General features: G+C 38.7%; 1 protein-coding gene across 3 annotated transcripts in view; it reads left to right on the plus strand.

Annotated features, from left to right (window-relative positions):
* Positions 1 to 22,903, plus strand: part of KCNMA1 (potassium calcium-activated channel subfamily M alpha 1) — a 731,805-nt gene that overhangs the window by 340,322 nt on the left and 368,580 nt on the right. For all 3 annotated transcript variants that reach the window (XM_044299035.1, XM_044299036.1, XM_044299034.1), the window contains exons 8-9: positions 4,380 to 4,550; positions 18,551 to 18,642. In XM_044299035.1, the coding sequence (XP_044154970.1) occupies positions 4,380 to 4,550; positions 18,551 to 18,642 (263 nt within the window). The remainder of the gene's footprint in view (positions 1 to 4,379; positions 4,551 to 18,550; positions 18,643 to 22,903) is intronic.

Here is a 22,903-nt window from a genome sequence, read left to right on the forward strand (position 1 = left end):
GGTTTGTTTCCTGCTGTTGCTTATTGGCCACCCGCTGTTGCAGGTTAGCTTCCACGAGGGCTTTTATGACAACTTCCATTTTGTCGAGGGACACGGGTTGTAATCTCGCTGGGTTGATGTAAGACATACAACTGTGCTTGGAAAAACAAAAATATTTCGGCCTTCACGCCAGCCTCGCTGCATTGCCCACATTCTCCACCAATTGTGGGGATTCGCTCTTGTAGTTGGGATAAGCGGGTGCAGTACAGAGGCAAACTACAAGTACGTAATTCAAATGTCCGTTTTTATTCCCACATAAGGTCAAACAAAAACACTCTTTGCAAGGTTGGTGTTTGTTCACACCAAGTAGAAAGTTTGTGCATAACAAAACAACGTCACCTTGTCAGCGGTTCTGCCTCCAGCAGTTAAAATGCAGACTTTAGGTGGCCTGCTCTCCCAACACACAGGTCTCAGCTTTTCAGCCCAGCACAGGGCTCAGTTCCCAAACCAGCGATATCCAGAGCTCCTCTGTCAGAGAGAGGTAATCACTCCTAGCTGACACTGCTAGCTGGGTTTTTTATAGGCCAGTCAAGACCCAGCCTGGAACGTGGGGAGCAGACACTCACCCATCACTTTGACTACGACGGATCCTTGCAGCTTCCTACAATATATATATATATATATATATATACCCTGCGCTGGAAGTATGTGTATATATATATATATATATATATATATGTATATGCAGAGATAGAGAACCTATATATAAATGTGTGTGTATATATATATATATATATATATATATACATATTTCCAAAATAGGACAGCACTCCTTATACGTAGCAATCCAGGTGCCAGCATTCAACTTGATATATAAATATACAAGAAATCCACGGCAATCCTCTGTAGACGGTGAAAAAAATAGTGTTTTTATTCACACGTGATAGCTGTGATATGTGTGAATAAATATACTTGTTTTTTCACCGTCTACAGAGTGCTGTAGATTTCTTGTGTGTGTGTATGTATACAGTAGTATGCGAAAGTTTGGGCAACCTCGTTAATCGTCATGATTTTTCTGTATAAATCGTTGGTTGTTACGATAAAAAATTTCAGTGAAATATATCATATAGGAGACACACACAGTCATATTTGAGAAGTGAAATGAAGTTTATTGGATTTACAGAAAGTGTGCTATAATTGTTTAAATAAAATTAGGCAGGTGCATAAATTTGGGCACTGTTGTCATTTTATTGATTCCAAAACCTTTAGAACTAATTATTGGAACTCAAATTGGCTTGGTAAGCTCAGTAACCCCTGACCTACATACACAGGTGAATCCAATTATGAGAAAGAGTATTTAAGAGGGTCAATTGTAAGTTTCCCTCCTCTTTTAATTTTCTCTGAAGAGTAGCAACATGGGGGTCTCAAAACAACGCTCAAATGACCTGAAGACAAAGATTGTTCACCATCATGGTTTAGGGGAAGGATACAGAAATCTGTCTCAGAGATTTCAGCTGTCTGTTTCCACAGTTAGGAACATATTGAGGAATTGGAAGACCACATGCTCAGTTCAAGTCAAGGCTCGAAGTGGCAGACCATGAAAAATCTCAGCTAGACAGAAGCGACGAATGGTGAGAACAGTAAGAGTCAACCCACAGACCAGCACCAAAGACCTACAAAATCATCTTGCTGCAGATGGAGTCACTGTGCATCGTTCAACCATTCGGCGCACTTTACACAAGGATATGCCGTACGCAAGAGTGATGCAGAGGAAGCCTTTTCTCCGCCCACAGCACAAAAAGTGCCGCTTGAGGTGGGCTAAAGCACATTTGGACAAGCCAGCTTAATTTTGGAATAAGGTGCTGTGGACTGATGAAACTAAAATTGAGTTATTTGGCCATAACAAGGGGCGTTATGCATGGAGGAAAAAGAACACATCAGTCCAAGAAAAACACCTGCTACCTACAGTAAAATATGGTGGTGGTTCCATCATGCTGTGGGGCTGTGTGGCCAGTGCAGGGACTGGGAATCTTGTCAAAGTTGAGGGATGCATGGATTCCACTCAGTAACAGCAGATTCTGGAGACCAATGTCCAGGAATCAGTGACAAAGCTGAAGCTGCGCCGGGGCTGGATCTTTCAACAAGACAACGACCCTAAACACTGCTCAAAATCCACTAAGGCATTTATGCAGAGGTACAAGTACAATGTTCTGGAATGGCCATCTCAGTCCGCAGATCTGAATATAATTGAAAATCTCTGGTGTGACTTAAAGAGAGCTGTCCATGCTTGGAAGCCATCAAACCTGAATGAACTAAAGATGTTTTGTAAAGAGGAATGGTCCAAAATACCTTCAACCAGAATCCAGACTCTCATTGGAACCTACAGGAAGCGTTTAGAGGCTGTAATTTCTGCAAAAGGAGGATCTACTAAATATTGATTTAATTTCTTTTTTGTGGTGCTCAAATTTATGCACCTGCCTAATTTTGTTTAAACAATTATAGCACACTTTCTGTAAATCCAATAAACTTCATTTCACTTCTCAAATATCACTGTGTGTGTCTCCTATATGATATATTTAACTGACATTTTTTATCGTAACAACCAACGATTTATACAGGAAAATCATGACGATTAACAAGGTTGCCCAAATTTTCGCATCCCACTTTATATATATATATATATATATATATATATAGATTTTTTTTAATATAAATTTATATATAAGTCCTCTATCCCTGTATATATATATATATATACAGTGGGATGCAAAAGTTTGGGCAACCTTGTTAATCATCATGATTTTCCTGTATAAATCGTTGGTTGTTACGATAAAAAATGTCGGTTAAATATATTATATAGGAGACACACACAGTGATATTTGAGAAGTGAAATGAAGTTTATTGGATTTACAGAAAGTGTGCTATAAATTGCTTAAACAAAATTAAGCAGGTGCATAAATTTGGGCACCACAAAAAATAAATTAAATCAATATTTTGTAGATCCTCCCTTTGCAGAAATTACAGCCGCTAAATGCTTCCTGTAGGTTCCAATGAGAGTCTGGATTCTGGTTGAAGGTATTTTGGACCATTCCTCTTTACAAAACATCTTTAGTTCATTCAGGTTTGATGGCTTCCGAGCATGGACAGCTCTCTTTAAGTCACACCAGAGATTTTAAATTATATTCAGATCTGCGGACTGAGATGGCCATTCCAGAACATTGTACTTGTTCCTCTGCATAAATGCCTTAGTGGATATTGAGCAGTGTTTAGGGTCGTTGTCTTGTTGAAAGATCCAGCCCCGGCGCAGCTTCAGCTTTGTCACTGATTCCTGGACATTGGTCTCCAGAATCTGTTGATACTGAATGGAATCCATGCATCCCTCAACTTTGACAAGATTCCCAGTCCCTGCACTGGCCACACAGCCCCACAGCATGGTGGAACCACCACCATATTTTACTGTAGGTGTCAGGTGTCTTTCTTGGAATGCTGTGTTCTTTTTCCTCTGTGCATAACATCCCTTGTTATGGCCAAATAACTAAATTTTAGTTTCATCAGTCCACAGCACCTTATTCCAAAATGAAGCTGGCTTGTCCAAATGTGCTTTAGCCCACCTCAAGCGGCACTTTTTGTGCGGTGGGCAGAGAAAAGGTTTCCTCTGCATCACTCTCGCATACAGCATCTCCTTGTGTAAAGTGCACTGAATGGTTAAACGATGCACAATGACTCCATCTGCAGCAAGATGATGTTGTAGGTCTTTGGTGCTGGTCTGTGGGTTGACTGTGACTGTTCTCATCATTCGTCGCTTCTGTCTATCCTGAGCCTTAACTTGAACTGAGCCTGTGGTCTTCCATTTCCTCAATATGTTCCTAACTTTGGAAACAGACAGCTGAAATATCTGAGACAGATTTCTGTATCCTTCCCCTAAACCATGATGGTGAACAATCTTTGTCTTCAGGTCATTTGAGCGTTGTTTTGAGACCCCCATGGTGCTACTCTTCAGAGAAAATTAAAAGAGGAGGGAAACTTACAATTGACCCCCTTAAATACTCTCTCATAATTGGATTCACCTGTGTATGTAGGTCAGGGGTCACTGAACTTGCCAAGCCAATTTGAGTTCCAATAATTAGTTCTAAAGGTTTTGGAATCAATAAAATGACAACAGTGCCCAAATGTATGCACCTGTCTAATTTTGTTTAAATAATTATAGCACACTTTCTGGAAAATCATGACGATTAATAAGGTTGCCCAAACTTTCGCATCCCACTGTGTGTGTATATATATATATATATATATATATACACACACAGCTCAACAGACAGTATCATATTTGATAGCATTAGATACACAGCCTTGTTTTTTACTCATTTAGGTTGATGTACTAATTAGAGTTTTCTGTATAGGTGGAGAACTCTGGAGACCCATGGGATGACTTTCGAAACTCACAGAGCATCTCATATTGGGAGTGTGTTTACCTACTAATGGTGACCATGTCTACTGTGGGATACGGAGATGTTTATGCAAAAACGACCCTTGGCCGTCTCTTTATGGTCTTCTTCATTCTTGGCGGTTTGGTAAACACAATTTAATTTCTATAGTAGTATTATGTTTGTTAGTTGCATTAAGGTCTGCAGAGAAAATTGAACTCATCTTACAAATAGATTTCACAAAATAATTATACATCTACTTTCTTCAGTGGCCAGATCGTGTGAGACTGTGGCGACTATGTCTCTGCTTATTTTTTAATGCATGCATTTTTAAGGATACACGATTTCCTTGTCCCGGACATGCTTAATGTGAAAAAATATTGCTTTCTAGTAAATAAATATGGTCCCGGAGATTTATTCTTCAGGACCAATTTACTAAACACAGCAGATTAGCAAAGAACATCATGAAACATGCTCATTTGGATCATATTTGCATTAAACTAGATAACGCCTCTGTATACTGATATTTCGGATTTTCATAGTGACACAATTCCCTTAACTGACCTAAACAAAGTAACATCTGAAAGATACGTAGATAGATCAAATCAAGTCACTGTTCATGGCTGGGATAGATGTTCCATAGATGTGCCATGCAAATATATGTCTTTTTTTAAGGCCTAGTAAACTCAGGGTCTTGGTCACATTACAGTAATGGTCTAGGCTTACATATAACTAGACACTAATAGACTTTAAACTAGTACACAAGAATGGTGCACTATAAAGCTACCAGTCAAATAATAACATAAAAACATTTTGATATTCACTAATTCTGTAGCCATTCTGGAGAAGAAGGCATATCATGGAAGCCAAAAAGACCTTCCCTGGTAACCTGTAAACATACATACAGTATCTTTGCTTCCTTTTTAACCATTAAAGGGGTTGTCCAGGTTCAGAGCTGAACCTGGACATACCCACATTTTCACCTAGGCAGAACCCCTAATATGAGCATCTCTCCTTTGCCCTGCACTGAATCGCGCAGGGCAAAGGCATTTTTAGGAGATCCAGTGATGTACCGGGCTATCCATAGGGATTGCTAGTCGGAGGCTTCCGCCCAACAGTGTATTCAGTGACGTCACCGGCACTAATGGGCCAGCTTTAGCGCTGAACTAGCTTGTAAAACAACTAGAGCAGCGCTAAAGCCCGGCCATCAGAGCCGGTGACTTCACCGAATACACTGCTGGGTGGAAGCCTCCGCCTAGCAGTATAAAAACATAAATAAAGTAGCCCTTGCCCTGCATGGAATGCTCCAATGCTCATGTCAGAGGGGCTGCCTTTATTAAGACAGATCTGCATAGGCTAATCCTTGTTCACAGTCACCTGCAGAAACATGGACAGAGTCAACAAAATATTTTTTCTGCATGTTGACTATAACCAGGCAACAGAAAATAATGTTGTATATGTCTATGTGCATATCATCTCTTAATCTGTTCAGTTACTTTCTTACTGTACAAATCTACCATGTACATTCTTAAGTCAGTTGTGGGTATCTGTATAATTTTGATTGTGGATTTGGGGTATTGTACAACTGATGATCCTTTACTCCAAATGGCAATTTTTATTTATTTCTATAGCATGTTAGAGAAGACTCCATCTGTTGATATAATTTGTCACCACTGTAGATGTTGGAGATCAATAATGTAACCAATGTTAGGCAAATAAAATAAGGCATAGACACATGTGGAGTGAAGACCATAAGAATCATAAAGTTTCCATTCCCTAAACTGACTTGATTCAGTTAGTACTTATTATATCTCTGTAACTTATTAATGGACCAATTTGTAGACGCAGTTGGATTATAAATTACTAAAAGTAATGGAAGTATTATTGGTATTTCAGGATCAGCTTGTGTCGAACTTTTAAGGAACATAATATAATGACCACCAAACATTAGTGGTTTTACGGGAAACTTTGAGAAAAAAAGAACTATAACAAACAGAAAACCCACTTAAATACTTAAAATATCCTCTAATGTTTTATTTTATGAGTATATTGCTTTAGATTTATATTATAACTATTATTAAGGCATTTTAGGTAGGAAGATTGTTAAGAACACTAAAGGTATCACTAAGGCTTCTTATAATTGCCTTACAGAATGGACTTAGTGGCTTCTAAATGCAATAATGTACATTAATACATTTCTGCTGACCATGCCATAATAAAGGCAACTGTAAAAAAAATATTCAAAAGAAAAAAAAAACACATAGCAACCACCAGACAAGGATGGAGCCAGCAGTTGGCCCCTTGTTAGACATTTGTGGGCGTACTTGCTTAGGTTAGTTTCACACTAGCACTAAAATGATCCGGTAGAGGAACAGCCTTGCCAGACTACCTTTTCCGGCATTAGCGTGGGGATTCGGATGGACAAGAAACGCTGCTTGCCAGATCAGCCTGTCGGATCATTTTAATGCTGGTGGGAAACTAGCCTTGCTTGACTAAAATATAATTTCTGCATAACTAGGCAGATTTGCCAAGTGTCTATGGAAGCTCTAACATGCTGGACATTATTCAGATATATATTTTTTAAACCGTTATGCCACTCTTAGCCTACATACATATTGTTTTTATGATTTGCATTTGGAGTAATGTTCATCAGTCTGTATATATTTAAAACATATATTTCTTCCTTTTATGGAATAACCTCAAATTTGATGAGGACCATTGCTCTGCAGATTTTCATGCTATAGTACAAAATAGATTTAATGGATTTACCAAATATATACATTTTGCTGTCCAATCAGTAGCAACATACAGAATTTTTCAGATTGGTTTATAGTAGATTTGATGTTCTAATTATGTTACCTGGGCTTTTATTTGTACTGAGCATAACTTGTGCCACAATAATAGTTTACCAGGTGGGACATTTTCTACATGTTTTTACTTCCTTTGCTAAGCTTGTGAGTCACAGTAATGCTCATTACATCTGTATTCCAAATTATAGCATTTGAACAGGTAGATTGCTTATGCGTGTCCATTGTAGCTGTAGGGTACCAACTTTCTACTGGCTTCTCACACAACAGTGAGTTAAGAGATTTTTTTTATTGTGTTAAATACTAATACGGTATATACTGAAGTATCATTATCCATTACTTGTCTCTTCAGTACATAAAAGATTAATAATTAAAATTTACTGGTTCTTGTGGAGATATTTTTTAAGGTTTCAGACTATTCCCTCTTTGCTTATTACCCTTTTTTGTCATCCCGTGGTCCCTTATTATTCCAACAAACAATATGAAATAACTCTGGGTCAAAGTGTCGGCAGGTTGGAGGTTACCTCATCATACCTATGCACATAAGTTTTAACCAAAATGGTATTCACAATGTGTAATGTTTTGACATATGGCTGTAATGAATTATGGTATAACCAAATAATTTCTGTCTTACACTTTAGGCATAATATTCTTATTTGGAGTGCTTGTGGTGATGTTCGCACTCTGTCACTAAAGATCATTTACTTAATATACCAAATAATATATACTAATTATGGTAGATGCATTGTAGACTAAACACAGCAGATTTGGTTGCATCATTCCTATTAGGCTAGGTTCTCATCACTTTTGATGATTGTGTTTGCCAGAACAGTCTAAAATAATCACTCTAAATTTGTGTCTGGATATATACAGTACATCTGTATGCCTGTACATTTATCATTAACTCTTGAGATATGCAGTACATTTTCTATGCAGCTGTATTGATAGCTGGATCCCCACTAATGCGATTGACATATATTTGGCCATTAAAGTCTGTGGGTAAGTTGGGATATATATATCTCCCGAATTTTTTACAGTAGATAATCCAACATGTCTTTAGAAATGTGGTGTGATAAAGTCCAACATGAACAAATATCATTTGTACAGATATTTCTTAGTGTTCATTCCCATCACATAGGTCTCATAGTTCCCATTAGATTTATAGCATGCGTCATATATATTCAGTGCCATAACTCCAGGGCTCCAAGTGCAAAATCTGTAACAGGGCCATGACCCACATAGCTATCATATATTCTATTGCAGTCTTTGTACCATATATGACAAAGGTGTTTTTTTAGCTCCCTCTAGCCACATCAATCCCTTTAGGACCCAGCACACTAAACAGCTAGGTACCGCCCAGATGTTTTTGTGTAGCTGTGAGTCCTGATGTTGGTCAGTGTCAGGAGTTGGAGTGCAGTAGTGCCTAGAAGAAGAAAGGAGCCGGTAGCAGAGATCGGTAAATAGAGGTGTTTGATGGCTGACCCTAAATTATTATATATTTTTTTATTTGATCTGAGATCTGATTAATGTAAGGGTCTGGCGTCTACATTAACCCCTTAAGGACCAGCCCAGTTTGTGTTTTTGTATTTTCAATTTTTCCTTTCTGCCCTCCAAGAGCCATAGCTTTTTTACTTTTCTGCTCATATAGCAATATAAACATTTTTTGAAGTTGTATTTTAATGGCACAATTAATTCACCATTACCAATACCATGTATTGCGTTTGGGGAAAATGTGTTTACTGTAGTGTTCACTGTGTGCTTGGGTCAGTATGATTACAGTGATACCAAATTTGTGTTTTTTATGACATACTTTATTAGTACTTTTTAACAAATAAAACCCCTTTTTTTCTGCGGGTGAGTTGTAGTCTTTATTAGTACCATTTTGGGGTACATATGACTTTTTGATTATGTTTTAGTCAATTTTTTTTAGGGGGAGGATAGTGAACAAAAAATAGAAATTGGGCCTTTTTTATTCCCGATAACACCCACACTCCCCCCACACACACACCCCGGTACAGCATTCACCACACAGTCACAAATATTTTTAGAATTTAAAGGGTTAGACATTTTTTTATGTGGCAGTACCCGTTATGTTTATATTTTATAGTTTATTTTTATATTTAAAATTGGGAAACTGATCGTTTGATCATTTTCAATTTTGTGTTTTTTTTTATTTTTCCAAAATGTTATAAAAAAATAAAAATAAATGTTTAGTCCTCTTCGGGAACATGTGATCCTTTCTTATACCATAGACTGAAATAATATATTGTTGTAGTATATGGGAATCTTACATACATCCTATTAAGCCCTTCTCCAGGCAGAGCTTAACAGTCAGTTTCCTATGGCAGGCTTGGGAGCCATCACAAGGTCCAAGGCTGCCTTTGCAACAGATCAGAACCCAGTGATTTTGCTGTGGGGGTCAAATTGGTGGACAGAAGGAGCTCCCTCCCTATGTCTAACTGCTCAGGTGCCATAGTTGCTATTTTTCATGGCATCTGAAATGACTAAGACCTGGAGTTATATAGTCACATAATCTGGGGATGGAATTAATATTGAGGTATGGCCTGGGATTTGATGCATCTGCTGCCCCATCTTGAATTTTAAACTTCTATGGATATATTAGGTGACTAACATCATCCTAGAATGCTCAGATTTTTTTTGTCAGGTCATGACATGCCCCCCATCTTTATTATTCATCTTCCTGTAAATGCTCATTGCCTGAGCATTCCTCGTCTTTGTGTTTTATCACTCTTTTCTCAGACATAGGTAGAGAAAGGACATCTATTTCCTGCAGCCACCTTTGACCACAGTAGGTTAAGTCATAAATGTTTGTTGGACAAAACATGGCTGTGTATTATGTGTATTATTAGAGAAATAGACGGAACTTCCCTTTTACCCCACTCTCCCTAGTGTGTGACCCTCCAAAATAGCATCACCTTTTTTTTCCCCAAACTTTTTTGTCTGTTTAGTTTTGTTTTATGTCTCCCCACCACTTCCTAGATCCAAACATTTAAGGGACGTCCCCAATGAAAATTGGGAGTTTTTGCAGTTTTTTTTTCTTTTTTTTTTTTGTATGGATCTATGTTTGTGATATATATGACTATGACTGCATATTTTTCATAGACAAATATCGGTTTTGTTTGGCATTATTTATGCCCTGTCTCCTTAAATGTATTTTTTAAACATTTATATATCTGTTACATAACCTTTGGTGCATTTTCCAGTGAATTGGTGCATTGTGGATATAGCTATGTCAGAGGAAACTGTAATTCATTGCCAAGGAACGTCTACTCTCTTTGTTTTCCTATCTATTGTATGAAACTGCATGTAATATTGCGTTCATACATTAGTAACAGTTTGTAAGGCTGAAAAAGAAATGCGTCCGGGTTAGCCTATTATTTTAATATATAGTATTTACAGTAAGTGCTTTGGCTAGCATACAGATGGAGAATGGTTAGCACTCCAGCTCTTAACTCAAATTTCTTAACTCATCGTGTTATCCTGAGACAAAAGCCATTGAAAAGTAATTAAAGGTGTTTGCTTAGATTAGATAACTCTCAGAAAACAGGAGTGTTAACTCTATTCCATCCGTACATGTATTTTAATGAAAGGAATTATACAATAAGCTGAGCTATTCTTTCATGTAAAAAGGAAAAAAATAAAATAAAATATATATATATATATATATATATATATATGTGCTTAGTGCTTGAATGATGTAAAAAAAAATGCATCGGTTCATGCAAGCCTATCTGCCAAGATTATGTGTGTTAAATTAAAGGGAACCTGTCATCAACTTTATGCTGACCTCACTGAGGGCAGCATAAAATAGTGACAGAAATGCTGATTTCAGTGGTGTGTCACTCAAGAGCTAAAAGTTAGTGAGAACCAGCATCATAATTATTGCAGCCTGAGCCTGGAAAAGAGTCAAATCTACTTGAGAAGAGTCCTGGTTAGTCATAATCTCCTGCGCTCCCTGCCCATTTGATGATGATTGGCAGTTCTCTCCGAGAGGGAGAAAACTAGGTAGAAGACTGTCAATCATCAACAGATGGGCAGAGAGAGCAAAAATTAATGAATAACCATAACTCTTCTCAGGTGGCTGCGACTCCTTTCCAGTCCTAGTCTGCAATGATTGTGATATTGGTTCTCGGCAACCACTTACTTTTTACTTTTAAATGATAGACCACTGAAATCCACTCACCTGTCTCTGCTTTATTCTGCCATTAGTAACGGCATCATAAAGTTGATGACAGGTTCCCTTTAATGCTGATAAGAACATATTCTTAGTCACACGTCTATGCTGTGAACTCATTTTCTGTTTACTATAGTTATTTTTTTAACTTGTATTTCTACATCCTAGTGCATGTCACTGTATTTCTGAAAGTGTTATGTTGCTTGCTGATAGTGTCTTTATAGGAAACAGCCCCTACATCGTGCCATATGATAGTGCGGCATAAGCCTTCAGCCTAAATTCTTGTTTGTAGATACTCTTAGAGGAGTTTTCCGGGCTCCAGATATTGATGATCTATCCAAAGTATAGGTCATCAACATTAGATTGGTGGGGGTCCCACATCTCAGCTTTTCCCTGCAGCCACCGGTTCCAGAAATACCACTTTGAATGGAGCTGGACGCACAGCTCTGTTCAAAGTGTAATGGCTGTGCCAGGTTACTGCAGCTCAGTTTCCATTCAAGTGCCAAGTGTCGGACCCCACCTATTGTATATTGATGACCTATCCTGAGGATAGGTCTTCAACATTGGGAGTTTGGAAAACTCTATAAAATACCAGTTCTATAAAACTGTTCTCCCTATAGCCCAAAATCAGATGACAACCACAATCAACAGATAATACAGAGATACACATGAATAATGACCTGTCATCTCTCCTAACATATCTGCTTTAGTAACTAATTGTATCTCCATGAAATAACTATTCTGTAGCATCTTTTCTGTGTTGTGCATCCATGTATAATTATGAGTAAATTGACAACTGGGCGCTACCCTCCCAGACGTATGTCCTTACCCAGTCTGGCATTGACAACATTAATTGGACATTGTAGTGACACACCCCAAGTAGTAATCCCCAGTCAATTTATTCATAATTTTTTTTTGAAAAATCACAAAGGAACAAAGGAACAAAAGTTCTAATAAAAAGATTCTCCAGAATTGTTATTTCATGAAAAATATGACTATTTTCTAAACTAGATATGCTAACAGGTCTTCTACAGATATTCTGTTCTTGTAAGCTGAGGAGAAATAGACAAACACTAAATATCTGTAAAGAATAAATCAAGGCAACTGGACGTACTGTAGATTTCTTGAAAATGTTTCACTCGTTCTTCCAACGAGCTTTCTCAATTCTGAGTGATTGTACAAAATTCTGGGAATAAATATGTAACTGAATCCACATCTGGTAATTATTCCCAGCATTGGGTCAAAGGTGTTGATTCCATTATCCTAATTAGTGTCAGTAGGTGATAAAGACTTCCCAGAAAAAGGTGTCAAGACAGCATTGTATGTGGCAGACAATAGATGTCTAACCCCCCCCCCCCCCCCACCTCTATTCAAGCTTGGCTTCTCCATTTTTACATAGATGGCCTCCTTCACGCCTCATTTGTACCAATGAGAAATGAGGTGCAATGAGTAATGCTCAGAACTGTATATCGGCGAAACAAAACAGCAACTACATCAGCGTATGGCTCAGCATAGCAGAGCCAAAACCTCTGGTCAAGATTCAGCCATGTACTTACATCTAAAAGGTACAGGTCACACCTTTGAAGACAGTCAAGTACGTGTTTTGGATAAGGAGGCCGATTGGTACAAACGAGGCGTGAAGGAGGCCATCTACGTAAAAATGGAGAAGCCAAGCTTGAATAGAGGTGGGGGGTGGGTTAGACATCTATTGTCTGCCACATACAATGCTGTCTTGACACCTTTTTCTGGGAAGTCTTTATCACCTACTGACTCCAATTAAGATAATGGATCAACACCTTTGACCCAAGGCTGAGTATAATTACCAGATGTGGGTTCAGTTACATATTTATTCCCAGAATTTTTGTACAATCACTCAGAATTGAGAAAGCTCGTTGGAAGAACGAGTGAAATGTTTTCAAGAAATCTACAGTACGTCCAGTTGCCTTGATTTATTTCTTTACAGATATATACCATGACCTGGATAAATGAGAACCTTCACAGACAGACAAACACTAAGGCCAGTTTCAAACGAGCGAGTTCGCTTTGAGAAACACACTGTTTTTGGGAGCATGATATCCTGTCCAGTACTCTACTCCTGCGACAGGACCTCCCAGCATTATAATGATTTATAATTCTGTGTGTGTCTCACATTGGCTGTAATAGGACGAGAAATCAAACTCCCACACGGAGAGTGTTTCTCACAGTGAACTTGCTTGTCTGAAACGGGCCTAAATGTCAATGTTTGCATACATGGACTTTCTTGAACAGTGCTTGAATGCAAATCTTGAAGAGTAACAACCTTTTAGGCGTACACATCAAAATAAACTCTCTACCACTTCTATAACTAAGGCCTCATGCACTCAACCGTATTTTTTATCCATATGCTATTTGCATTTTCTGCAGATAGCACACGGACCCATTAATTTACAGACCCATCTATATTTTTTGTGGATCCCTGTGACCGTACCACAAATTATAGAACATGTCCTAATTAGTGTCAGTAGGTGATAAAGACTTCCCAGAAAAAGGTGTCAAGACAGCATTGTATGTGGCAGACAATAGATGTCTAACCCCCCCCCCCCCACCTCTATTCAAGCTTGGCTTCTCCATTTTTACATAGATGGCCTCCTTCACGCCTCATTTGTACCAATGAGAAATGAGGTGCAATGAGTAATGCTCAGAACTGTATATCGGCGAAACAAAACAGCAACTACATCAGCGTATGGCTCAGCATAGCAGAGCCAAAACCTCTGGTCAAGATTCAGCCATGTACTTACATCTAAAAGGTACAGGTCACACCTTTGAAGACAGTCAAGTACGTGTTTTGGATAAGGAGGCCGATTGGTACAAACGAGGCGTGAAGGAGGCCATCTACGTAAAAATGGAGAAGCCAAGCTTGAATAGAGGTGGGGGGTGGGTTAGACATCTATTGTCTGCCACATACAATGCTGTCTTGACACCTTTTTCTGGGAAGTCTTTATCACCTACTGACTCCAATTAAGATAATGGATCAACACCTTTGACCCAAGGCTGAGTATAATTACCAGATGTGGGTTCAGTTACATATTTATTCCCAGAATTTTTGTACAATCACTCAGAATTGAGAAAGCTCGTTGGAAGAACGAGTGAAATGTTTTCAAGAAATCTACAGTACGTCCAGTTGCCTTGATTTATTTCTTTACAGATATATACCATGACCTGGATAAATGAGAACCTTCACAGACAGACAAACACTAAGGCCAGTTTCAAACGAGCGAGTTCGCTTTGAGAAACACACTGTTTTTGGGAGCATGATATCCTGTCCAGTACTCTACTCCTGCGACAGGACCTCCCAGCATTATAATGATTTATAATTCTGTGTGTGTCTCACATTGGCTGTAATAGGACGAGAAATCAAACTCCCACACGGAGAGTGTTTCTCACAGTGAACTTGCTTGTCTGAAACGGGCCTAAATGTCAATGTTTGCATACATGGACTTTCTTGAACAGTGCTTGAATGCAAATCTTGAAGAGTAACAACCTTTTAGGCGTACACATCAAAATAAACTCTCTACCACTTCTATAACTAAGGCCTCATGCACTCAACCGTATTTTTTATCCATATGCTATTTGCATTTTCTGCAGATAGCACACGGACCCATTAATTTACAGACCCATCTGTATTTTTTGTGGATCCCTGTGACCGTACCACAAATTATAGAACATGTCCTATTTTGGCTCATATTACAGACAAGTATAGCCATTTCTATTGATGGGAGTGAGAAAATTGCAGACTGCACTTGAAAGCCATCCTCATTTTGCTGTGGTATTCATACCAAATAACAAATACAATTGTGTGCATGAAGCCTTACTATGAGATTATTAGTCTTTACAACATCTTATGAAACAATTATAAACTTCATGTAGAAACTAAACTATATGTTCTGTTTGGAAAAGAGTGACCGTCACCTTGCAATGTCTTGCAGACAAATCACAAATTCACAGGAAAGGCACCTTTTGGTCATGTCTCTCTTTTATTACAATTCAATTTTTGTGATGTATACCTTTTTGTGGATTTTTGTGGCATTACCCCTTTTTTTTCTTACATATTGGGTATTATTTGGTAGACCCAAATATTTTTGCTCTTTCAAACACGCTCGGCAAAGGGAGATCAGATCCAAGCTTTGAGCAACCAGGGCTTGGTTGAGAATGTTTATAACTGACAGACTTGTAGAAGGGTTGATTAGCTCTTAACTGAACTGAACTGCACCAGATTTTTAGGAATGAACATATTAAAATCTTGAATCAAAGTAAAGGTAATATATCCTACTTCAAAATGGCAACTAACTAAAACGAGTAATATCAAATTAAGTAAAAATTATTACAGTACATAAATGTTTATTTTTCTTTTTAGTGAAAACTAGACTTTCATTAACATTGGCTACAGGCAAAAAAAATAAGATATTGTGGTTTCAGAAAATACTTCTAAATCATTGTACAATGAAAATTATACAATTTTCGTGTATACTTGTAATAAAATGCTGTGTATCAGTTCATTGTGATGTTCAAGAACTCTGTCAGTATACATTGAATGGTAAAGTTTGTTGTTTACTTGATCAATATTTCCAGGACATATTTTCTATTCTCTGGAAATTTTTAATGAATAACTGCATGCAGAGATTTTGAAGACCAAAAGGAATTGATATAGAAAATTGTTTGTATAAGTTTTCATTTACACAATGAATACTCTTTGAAACCATGAAAAACTCTTAATACCACTGTAAACGTATGTAATATATTTCTATTTTTCCTTTTTTGCACTAATTTTTTTCTGTTTTCTTTTAAACACAGCAGTGCACACATATGTTAATACCTAAAAACTGTCACGAAGCAAGCTCTGTACTTATTATACTTGTGTTTTATTCTAATTATCACTCGTGTCACTCTTTCATGCTTTGAATGTACAACAATGTACTACTGTTCTGAATGTGCTGAGGGTCTGATTATTCCCACATACATTCATAATGCTTAATGTAAGCACTATTGCTAGAAAACAAAAAATGAATACTAGAATGTATTTGTTTGCTAATTTAGGGATTAATGTCTTTATGACATAATATGCCCACCAGAACAGTACACCGTTGTCCACTCAACAAGTAATAGTGATAATATAGTCAGCAGAAAGCCTGCTTCTTCAAACTTTTCAGGTTGTAACATAAAAAACAACAACAATGAAAGTAACAAAGATACATTAGAATTATGCAGGATTTTGCATTTAATGACTACATAGCCAATGTTAATGATACACTTAATTTTAACTATATTTTAGTTTATTGTGTCAGATCACATTTTTGAGTTTTCCAATAGTTAAAACTGTACAAACTATTTAGAGATTAAATGTGTTGTCTAATATCTAATATCCTCATCTCTGCTCAGATGCAGGTAGAGCAATGAAAACAGTACAATTTTATGTAAAATCATGCAATGTTTCTTGTGAGCACATGGCAAAATAAGTTCACATCTGTGCAGCTAGTCACAGCTAGTGGTAATTCATTCTCAGAGAATCCCTCACCTGATGTAGCCATTCAGGTCACCAAATTGTTAAAAGCACCAAATATTTTTGGAGACTGCTATAACCCATTATAATTCCTTGACAAAGCAAGTTTCCTGTATTGCCCATAAAATATCAATGTTGGAGCACCTTTTCTTATAACTCAGGAGTGTCTTCCCCCCCCCCCCTGGATATGTATGCATAAGCTTATAACTGAGTGTCACCATTACCTTTATCAGTAGGGTATGTACTGTTACTACTCACGGTAACAGCACATGCGTGAAATTAAGATAGTGCTGCAAGAGCATTGGCCATCTTAATCTGGCCTCATTGCAAAGAATACTCTTTACCATTGATATGCAGATATCCCTCAGCCAGAGTACACATAATATAATGAACAAATCGGATTTGTCCATAGCAGAACAAACCAATTCACTCATCACTTGTGTGTACCTACGCAGTCTGACACTGTCGGCACTGATTGGACAGTGTTAGGCCTCTTGCACACAAACTTATTTTTTTTCCGTTCCATTTTTGTGGTCTGTATGCGGAACCATTCATTTGAATGGTTCCGCAAAAAAACGGAATGTAGTGCATATGCATTCCGTTTCCGTATTTCCGTTCTGCTGAAAGATAGAACTTGTCTTATTGTCCGCAAATAACGATCCGTGGCTCAATTAAAGTCAATGGTTCCGCAAAAAAAAATATGAATGCATACGGAATGCATCCGTATGTCTTCCATATCCGTTCCGTTTTTGCTGAACCATCTATTGAACATTTTATGTCCAGCCCAATTTTTTATGTACTTACTGTTTAAGAATTATTGTATGCTTCCGTTTCTGTTTGTGATCCACAAAATACGGATCACAAACGGAAACGAAATGGAAAAACGGAACAGCAAAACGAAGTGGAAACACTAGTGAAACAAAAAAAAACTATTGAAAAACGTATCAGTTTAAAACGGACCGCAAAACCATACGGTCATTTGCAAGAGGCCTTAGAGCAGGCATCCTCAAACTGCGGCCCTCCAGCTGTTGCAAAACTACAACTCCCAGCATGCCCGAACAGCCTACAGGTATAAGCCTACAGCAGGGCATTGTGGGAGTTGTAGTTACAACAGCTCGAGGGCCGGAGTTTGAGGATGCCTGCCTTAGAGTGTGTTTGGAGGCAGAGAGCACATATAAACTAAACCTAACATGGTATATATATCTTGACAACATTTCCTAGGGTACGACCACACATTCAGGTTTCTTGATTTAGTTTTGGAAGCCAGTACCAGGAGTGAATAAAAAAAAAATTGTTGTATCTGTCCTTAATACGTTTACTCCTTGAATAATCCACTCCTGATTTTAGCTTCTAAAACTGCATCAAGAAACCTTAACATGAAGCTGTACCCTTAGATGAATAGTAATGTTTCATTCCTTTAATCTGGTGTATCTAATACACGTGCATCGAAACGTCTTATTTATTTGTATAATAAATCCATCCAAACCTGGTTAATATAGCTGGAGCTGCTCCCCCAAGTCCACCCCCTATGTCAAGCGTGTCCTTTTCTGCAACAGACGTCCTTTCTTTCTTTTTAGTCTTCTCTTCTGTCTCCTGTCTTCCTTCCTAGGCCATGTTTGCCAGCTACGTCCCTGAAATCATAGAGTTAATAGGAAACCGAAAGAAATATGGTGGTTCTTATAGTGCAGTTAGTGGACGGAAGTAAGTATTGACCAAGGCGTGGTGTCATTGCTGCAGGGCGAACCTCTCTGCATGCTATTTGTCCTTTGTTTTTTTCTTCCTATTTCTCGTTCCACGCACTCAGGCAATGTTTGCCCGATACGTCCCCGAAATTGCTGCTCTCATCCTTAACCGGAAGAAATATGGCGGGACGTTTAACTCGACAAGAGGGAGAAAGTAAGTTTGGTTTTGCTTTTTTTTTCTTAAGAGGAAGGTAAATTTTGGATATTTTAAAAGGTATTCCATTTACCATTAATTATTTGTATTATTTTTATATAGCGATTTTAAATTCTTTAACTTCAAAATGATTACAAAACATATATTATAATTTTCATATTATGTTTAATTTTTCAAATGCCACATAACATTATTTGCTTAGATTATACAGTGGTTATTATTTGTGGTTGTGAAAAATATTTCTTTCAAGAATACATTGGGCCACTGTAGCTCACAGTTTCGAGTTCTGACCTTACTTTGCACAAATGAAAGCATATGCTTTGTGTTTTTCATGAGTACACGTTAATTTAAACTTGATGTGGGGTACTTGTCTCTGTGCCTAGACCAAATTTCACCTTTTGGAATGCTGCATAAAGATGATCATTATGTTTATTTGCAAATCTCGCTATGTTTGACTTTTTTTTTGCAGGACAGTCAAGACTTTGTTATAATACAAAAATTAAATCATTAAACAAATGTGGTCAGAATTATCTTGACTCCATAAACACCAGAATTGTCACATTTACACAGTTTGTTGTATTAATATAATGTGATATTGTTGCCTTAACACGTTAAACCAGTCAAGATAACATTGGTAGGTTTGGTGTTTAACTTTGCCCACTATTAGGCCTCTTGCATATGACCGTATGTATTTTACGGTCTGCAAAAAATGGATCCGCCAAAAATATGAATGACATCTGTGTGCATTCCGTATTTTGCGGAACGGAACAGCCGGCTCTTCATAGAACAGTACTATAATGCGGACAATAATAGGACATGTTCTAATTTTTAGTGGAACGGAAATATAGAAATGGAATGTACACGGAGTACCTTCCGTTTTTTTTGCAGACCCTATACAGAACTATTCCTTTCAATGGGTCCATAAAAAAAACAGAAGGACGCGCAATGAAAATACGTTTGTGTGCAAGAGGTCTTAGAGGTAGATTATTTGCACAGATAGGAAAGAAATTAAACATTTTTCCTCAGCATTCTCCTTTGTTTTCTAACACAGTTTACTCAGTCTATACATATTACCCCCAAAACTGTTCTTTCATTATTATCTGTTGTTAAACCACATATATTTACTTCATCCAGCATCTACTATAGCTTTAGTGCCAGAGAACTAAGATTCCTATTTTAATGTTATATGTTTCTGAATACATAACACTTATATAAAAAGTTGTTTTTGTAAGCTGCTCAGCCAACAAAAAAAGGGGCAATGTTGGTGTGATTTTTTTAAATATACATTCTATAGTATGTAGATATGTTAGACCATTACCATGTCACACTTAGGCCCCATGCACACGGCCGTGCTTCACGGCCGTGTGCGGGCCGTGGAACCGCGGCCTGGATCCCTCCTGAGAGCAGGAGCGCACGGTGTCACTGGTTGCTATGACGCCGTGCGCTCCCTGCTGCCGGCACAGTACAGTAATACACTGGTATAGATCATACCAGTGTATTACTGTATTGCGGCGGCAGCAGGGAGCGCACGGCGTCATAGCAACCAGTGACGCTGTGCGCTCCTGCTCTCAGGAGGGATCCAGGCCGCGGTTCCACGGCCCGCACACGGCTGTGAAACACGGCCGTGTGCATGGGGCCTTATGCAAAGTCTACTGTACATATTAGGCCATCCTCAGATGTTAGAATCAAACATCAAAATGTTAGTTTGACTGACACTGAATCTGATGCTGAGTTTGTTATTGACCCTGATGCTGACCCTGATACTGACCATGATGCTGACTCTGATGCCGACTGTGATGGAAACCCTGATGATGACTCTGACACTGACTGTCATGCTGATGCTGACTCTGATATGTGAACATTCTGTTTTTTAGACCCTTTAAGACCTCTTTTAGATCCAAAGATATGTTTATTTGCGATTTTTCTTTTCTTTTCATTTTTAACATTATGGATATGCCAATTCTGATGGGCTTACAGTAGTGTTGAGCAAAGTGAAGCAGAATTTGGTCCGAAGTGTAGGAAAACTTTGATTCGCAACTAATCCAAATTTTCTTGCACTTTGTGGTAATGAAGCAGTTATTTTTTTTCTAAAATGAGGGCTGCACGTGTTACAAAGTGAAAGTAAGAAGCAGGGGAATGCAAGATCACCCATAATGCCATACAGACAGCCAATCCGCAGATAACCATCCCCTATAAAACCCTCATCCTGCACAGTCTCTGCCATTGTCCTGTGAGCTGAGCATAGGGAAAGACATGGCAATCACTCATGCGCTAGGGACAGTGTTGCTGAAAACAATTAATAGAAGAATATTGGAAAGAGAGTGCAAGGAGAGTACAGGGAGACTGCAAGGATAATGTATCGCTGTGTGCATCACATTCTAGTGCACCAACATTCAGAGTTAATCCATTATTTTAGTGATACAATTAGTGTGCCACAGTATTAAAGGCAGGTGTAATATGTCGTCATGTGCATCATGTTCTAGTGAACCGACATTCAGAGTCAATCCATTATTTTAGCGATACAGTTACTATACAATATGGCCAACAGGCAGTTTCCTTGGCCCTCCAAAGGAACGGACAGTGGCAAAAATGTTGCTGTAGCCGGCACAAGTAGCAGCAGAAGAAGAGGGCATGGTAGCAGCCACAGCAACAAGCGACAACAGATACCCACAGCCATGAATCAGTGGGTTCCTCTGACACCATGCTTAGTTGGCATGGCCCAAGAACTGCCTCTACGCCCTCACCTGTCCTGAACCTGCCTCTTGCTTTTGCAACTCCTTCTGCTAGGCAAGTAATGACAGCTGCCACCTCTTCTTTGCTTTTCAGCAACAATTTGCTTTGTAAGCACAGTCAGCAGTTACAGGCCAACCCTTACTTGGAGGAGAGGTCCATTGCGGACTCCTTTAGGTGTGCAACTAGCGATTATAATAGTCGGATGGGAGCACATGTTGCAAGAGGTTAGGCATGTGCGGTGTGTCACCACCAGACATCTGAGAAGCTCTGACAGACGTTCTTCAGAACCTCCTCCTTGAGGTTCCTTTTGTTTTGCTTTCATTTTCTCATCTCGTTAGCCTCTCTCAGCTGTCATGTAGTTGCACTGATTGCATCCCTTTAAATCCCTTCCCATACTGCATCACTTTGCGGTTTATACAACTTCCTGGAGTGTGTGCATGCTGGATGCTACTACTGAGTCTTCTACAGATAAGTTTTGTTCATTCATTTGTGTTTTCCTGTTTGCTGGATCCCAGGTGACCCTGACTCCTTCCATATCAAGTGTAGGGAGCCGGTGGTCGTGTCCCCTCACTATTATAGGGTTTTCAGGTGTTATACAGTCGAGGAACGAGGATATGCGATCATCTACCATTGAGATTTTTGCATAGGCTGAGCAGTTAGGGAGAGAGCCAGGTCTGTTGCAGGGCTCTTTCTTTGGTTCCTTCGTTTCGGATCCAGTCAGTCGGATCTTTATTTTGTGTCTTCTAGTTTTCTGTACACCGTCCGTGACATTATAAACTGCCAAAACAGTCTCAAGCATGGAACCGGTTTCACTTTTGACTGAACACATGCAGGGTCTTTCATTGGAGGTAGCAGATCTCCGTAAAACTGTTTCTCAGTTTCAGGTGACCGGTTCAGCTTGCGTTCATGGAGTTTGTTCTGAGCCTAAGATCTCGCTCCCGGATACGTTCTCCGGGGGTAGTGAGAATTTTGTTCGTTTTAGAGAGGCTTGCAAACTCCATTTTCGCCTACTTCCCCATTCCTCTGGTGATGAGGAGCAGAGGGTGGGGATCATCATCTCGCTGCTCAGGGATAACGCTCAGTCCTGGGCCTTTTCGCTGCCGGTGGGGGCACGGCCCCTTTGTTCAGTGGATGAATTTTTTTTAGCCCTGGGTCAGATATATGATGATCCAGATAGTATTGCTCTGGCTGAGTCTAGACTACGTCTTTTATGCCAGAGTAAACAGTCCGCAGAGATATACTGTTCAGAATTTCGGAGATGGGCACGTGATACTGGTTGGAATGATGCTGCACTCCGATGTCAATTTTGCCATGGTCTTTCAGAGGGATTGAA

This window comes from Bufo gargarizans, chromosome 6 (genome assembly GCF_014858855.1).
Source record: "Bufo gargarizans isolate SCDJY-AF-19 chromosome 6, ASM1485885v1, whole genome shotgun sequence".
Classification (NCBI taxonomy): Eukaryota; Metazoa; Chordata; class Amphibia; order Anura; family Bufonidae; genus Bufo; species Bufo gargarizans.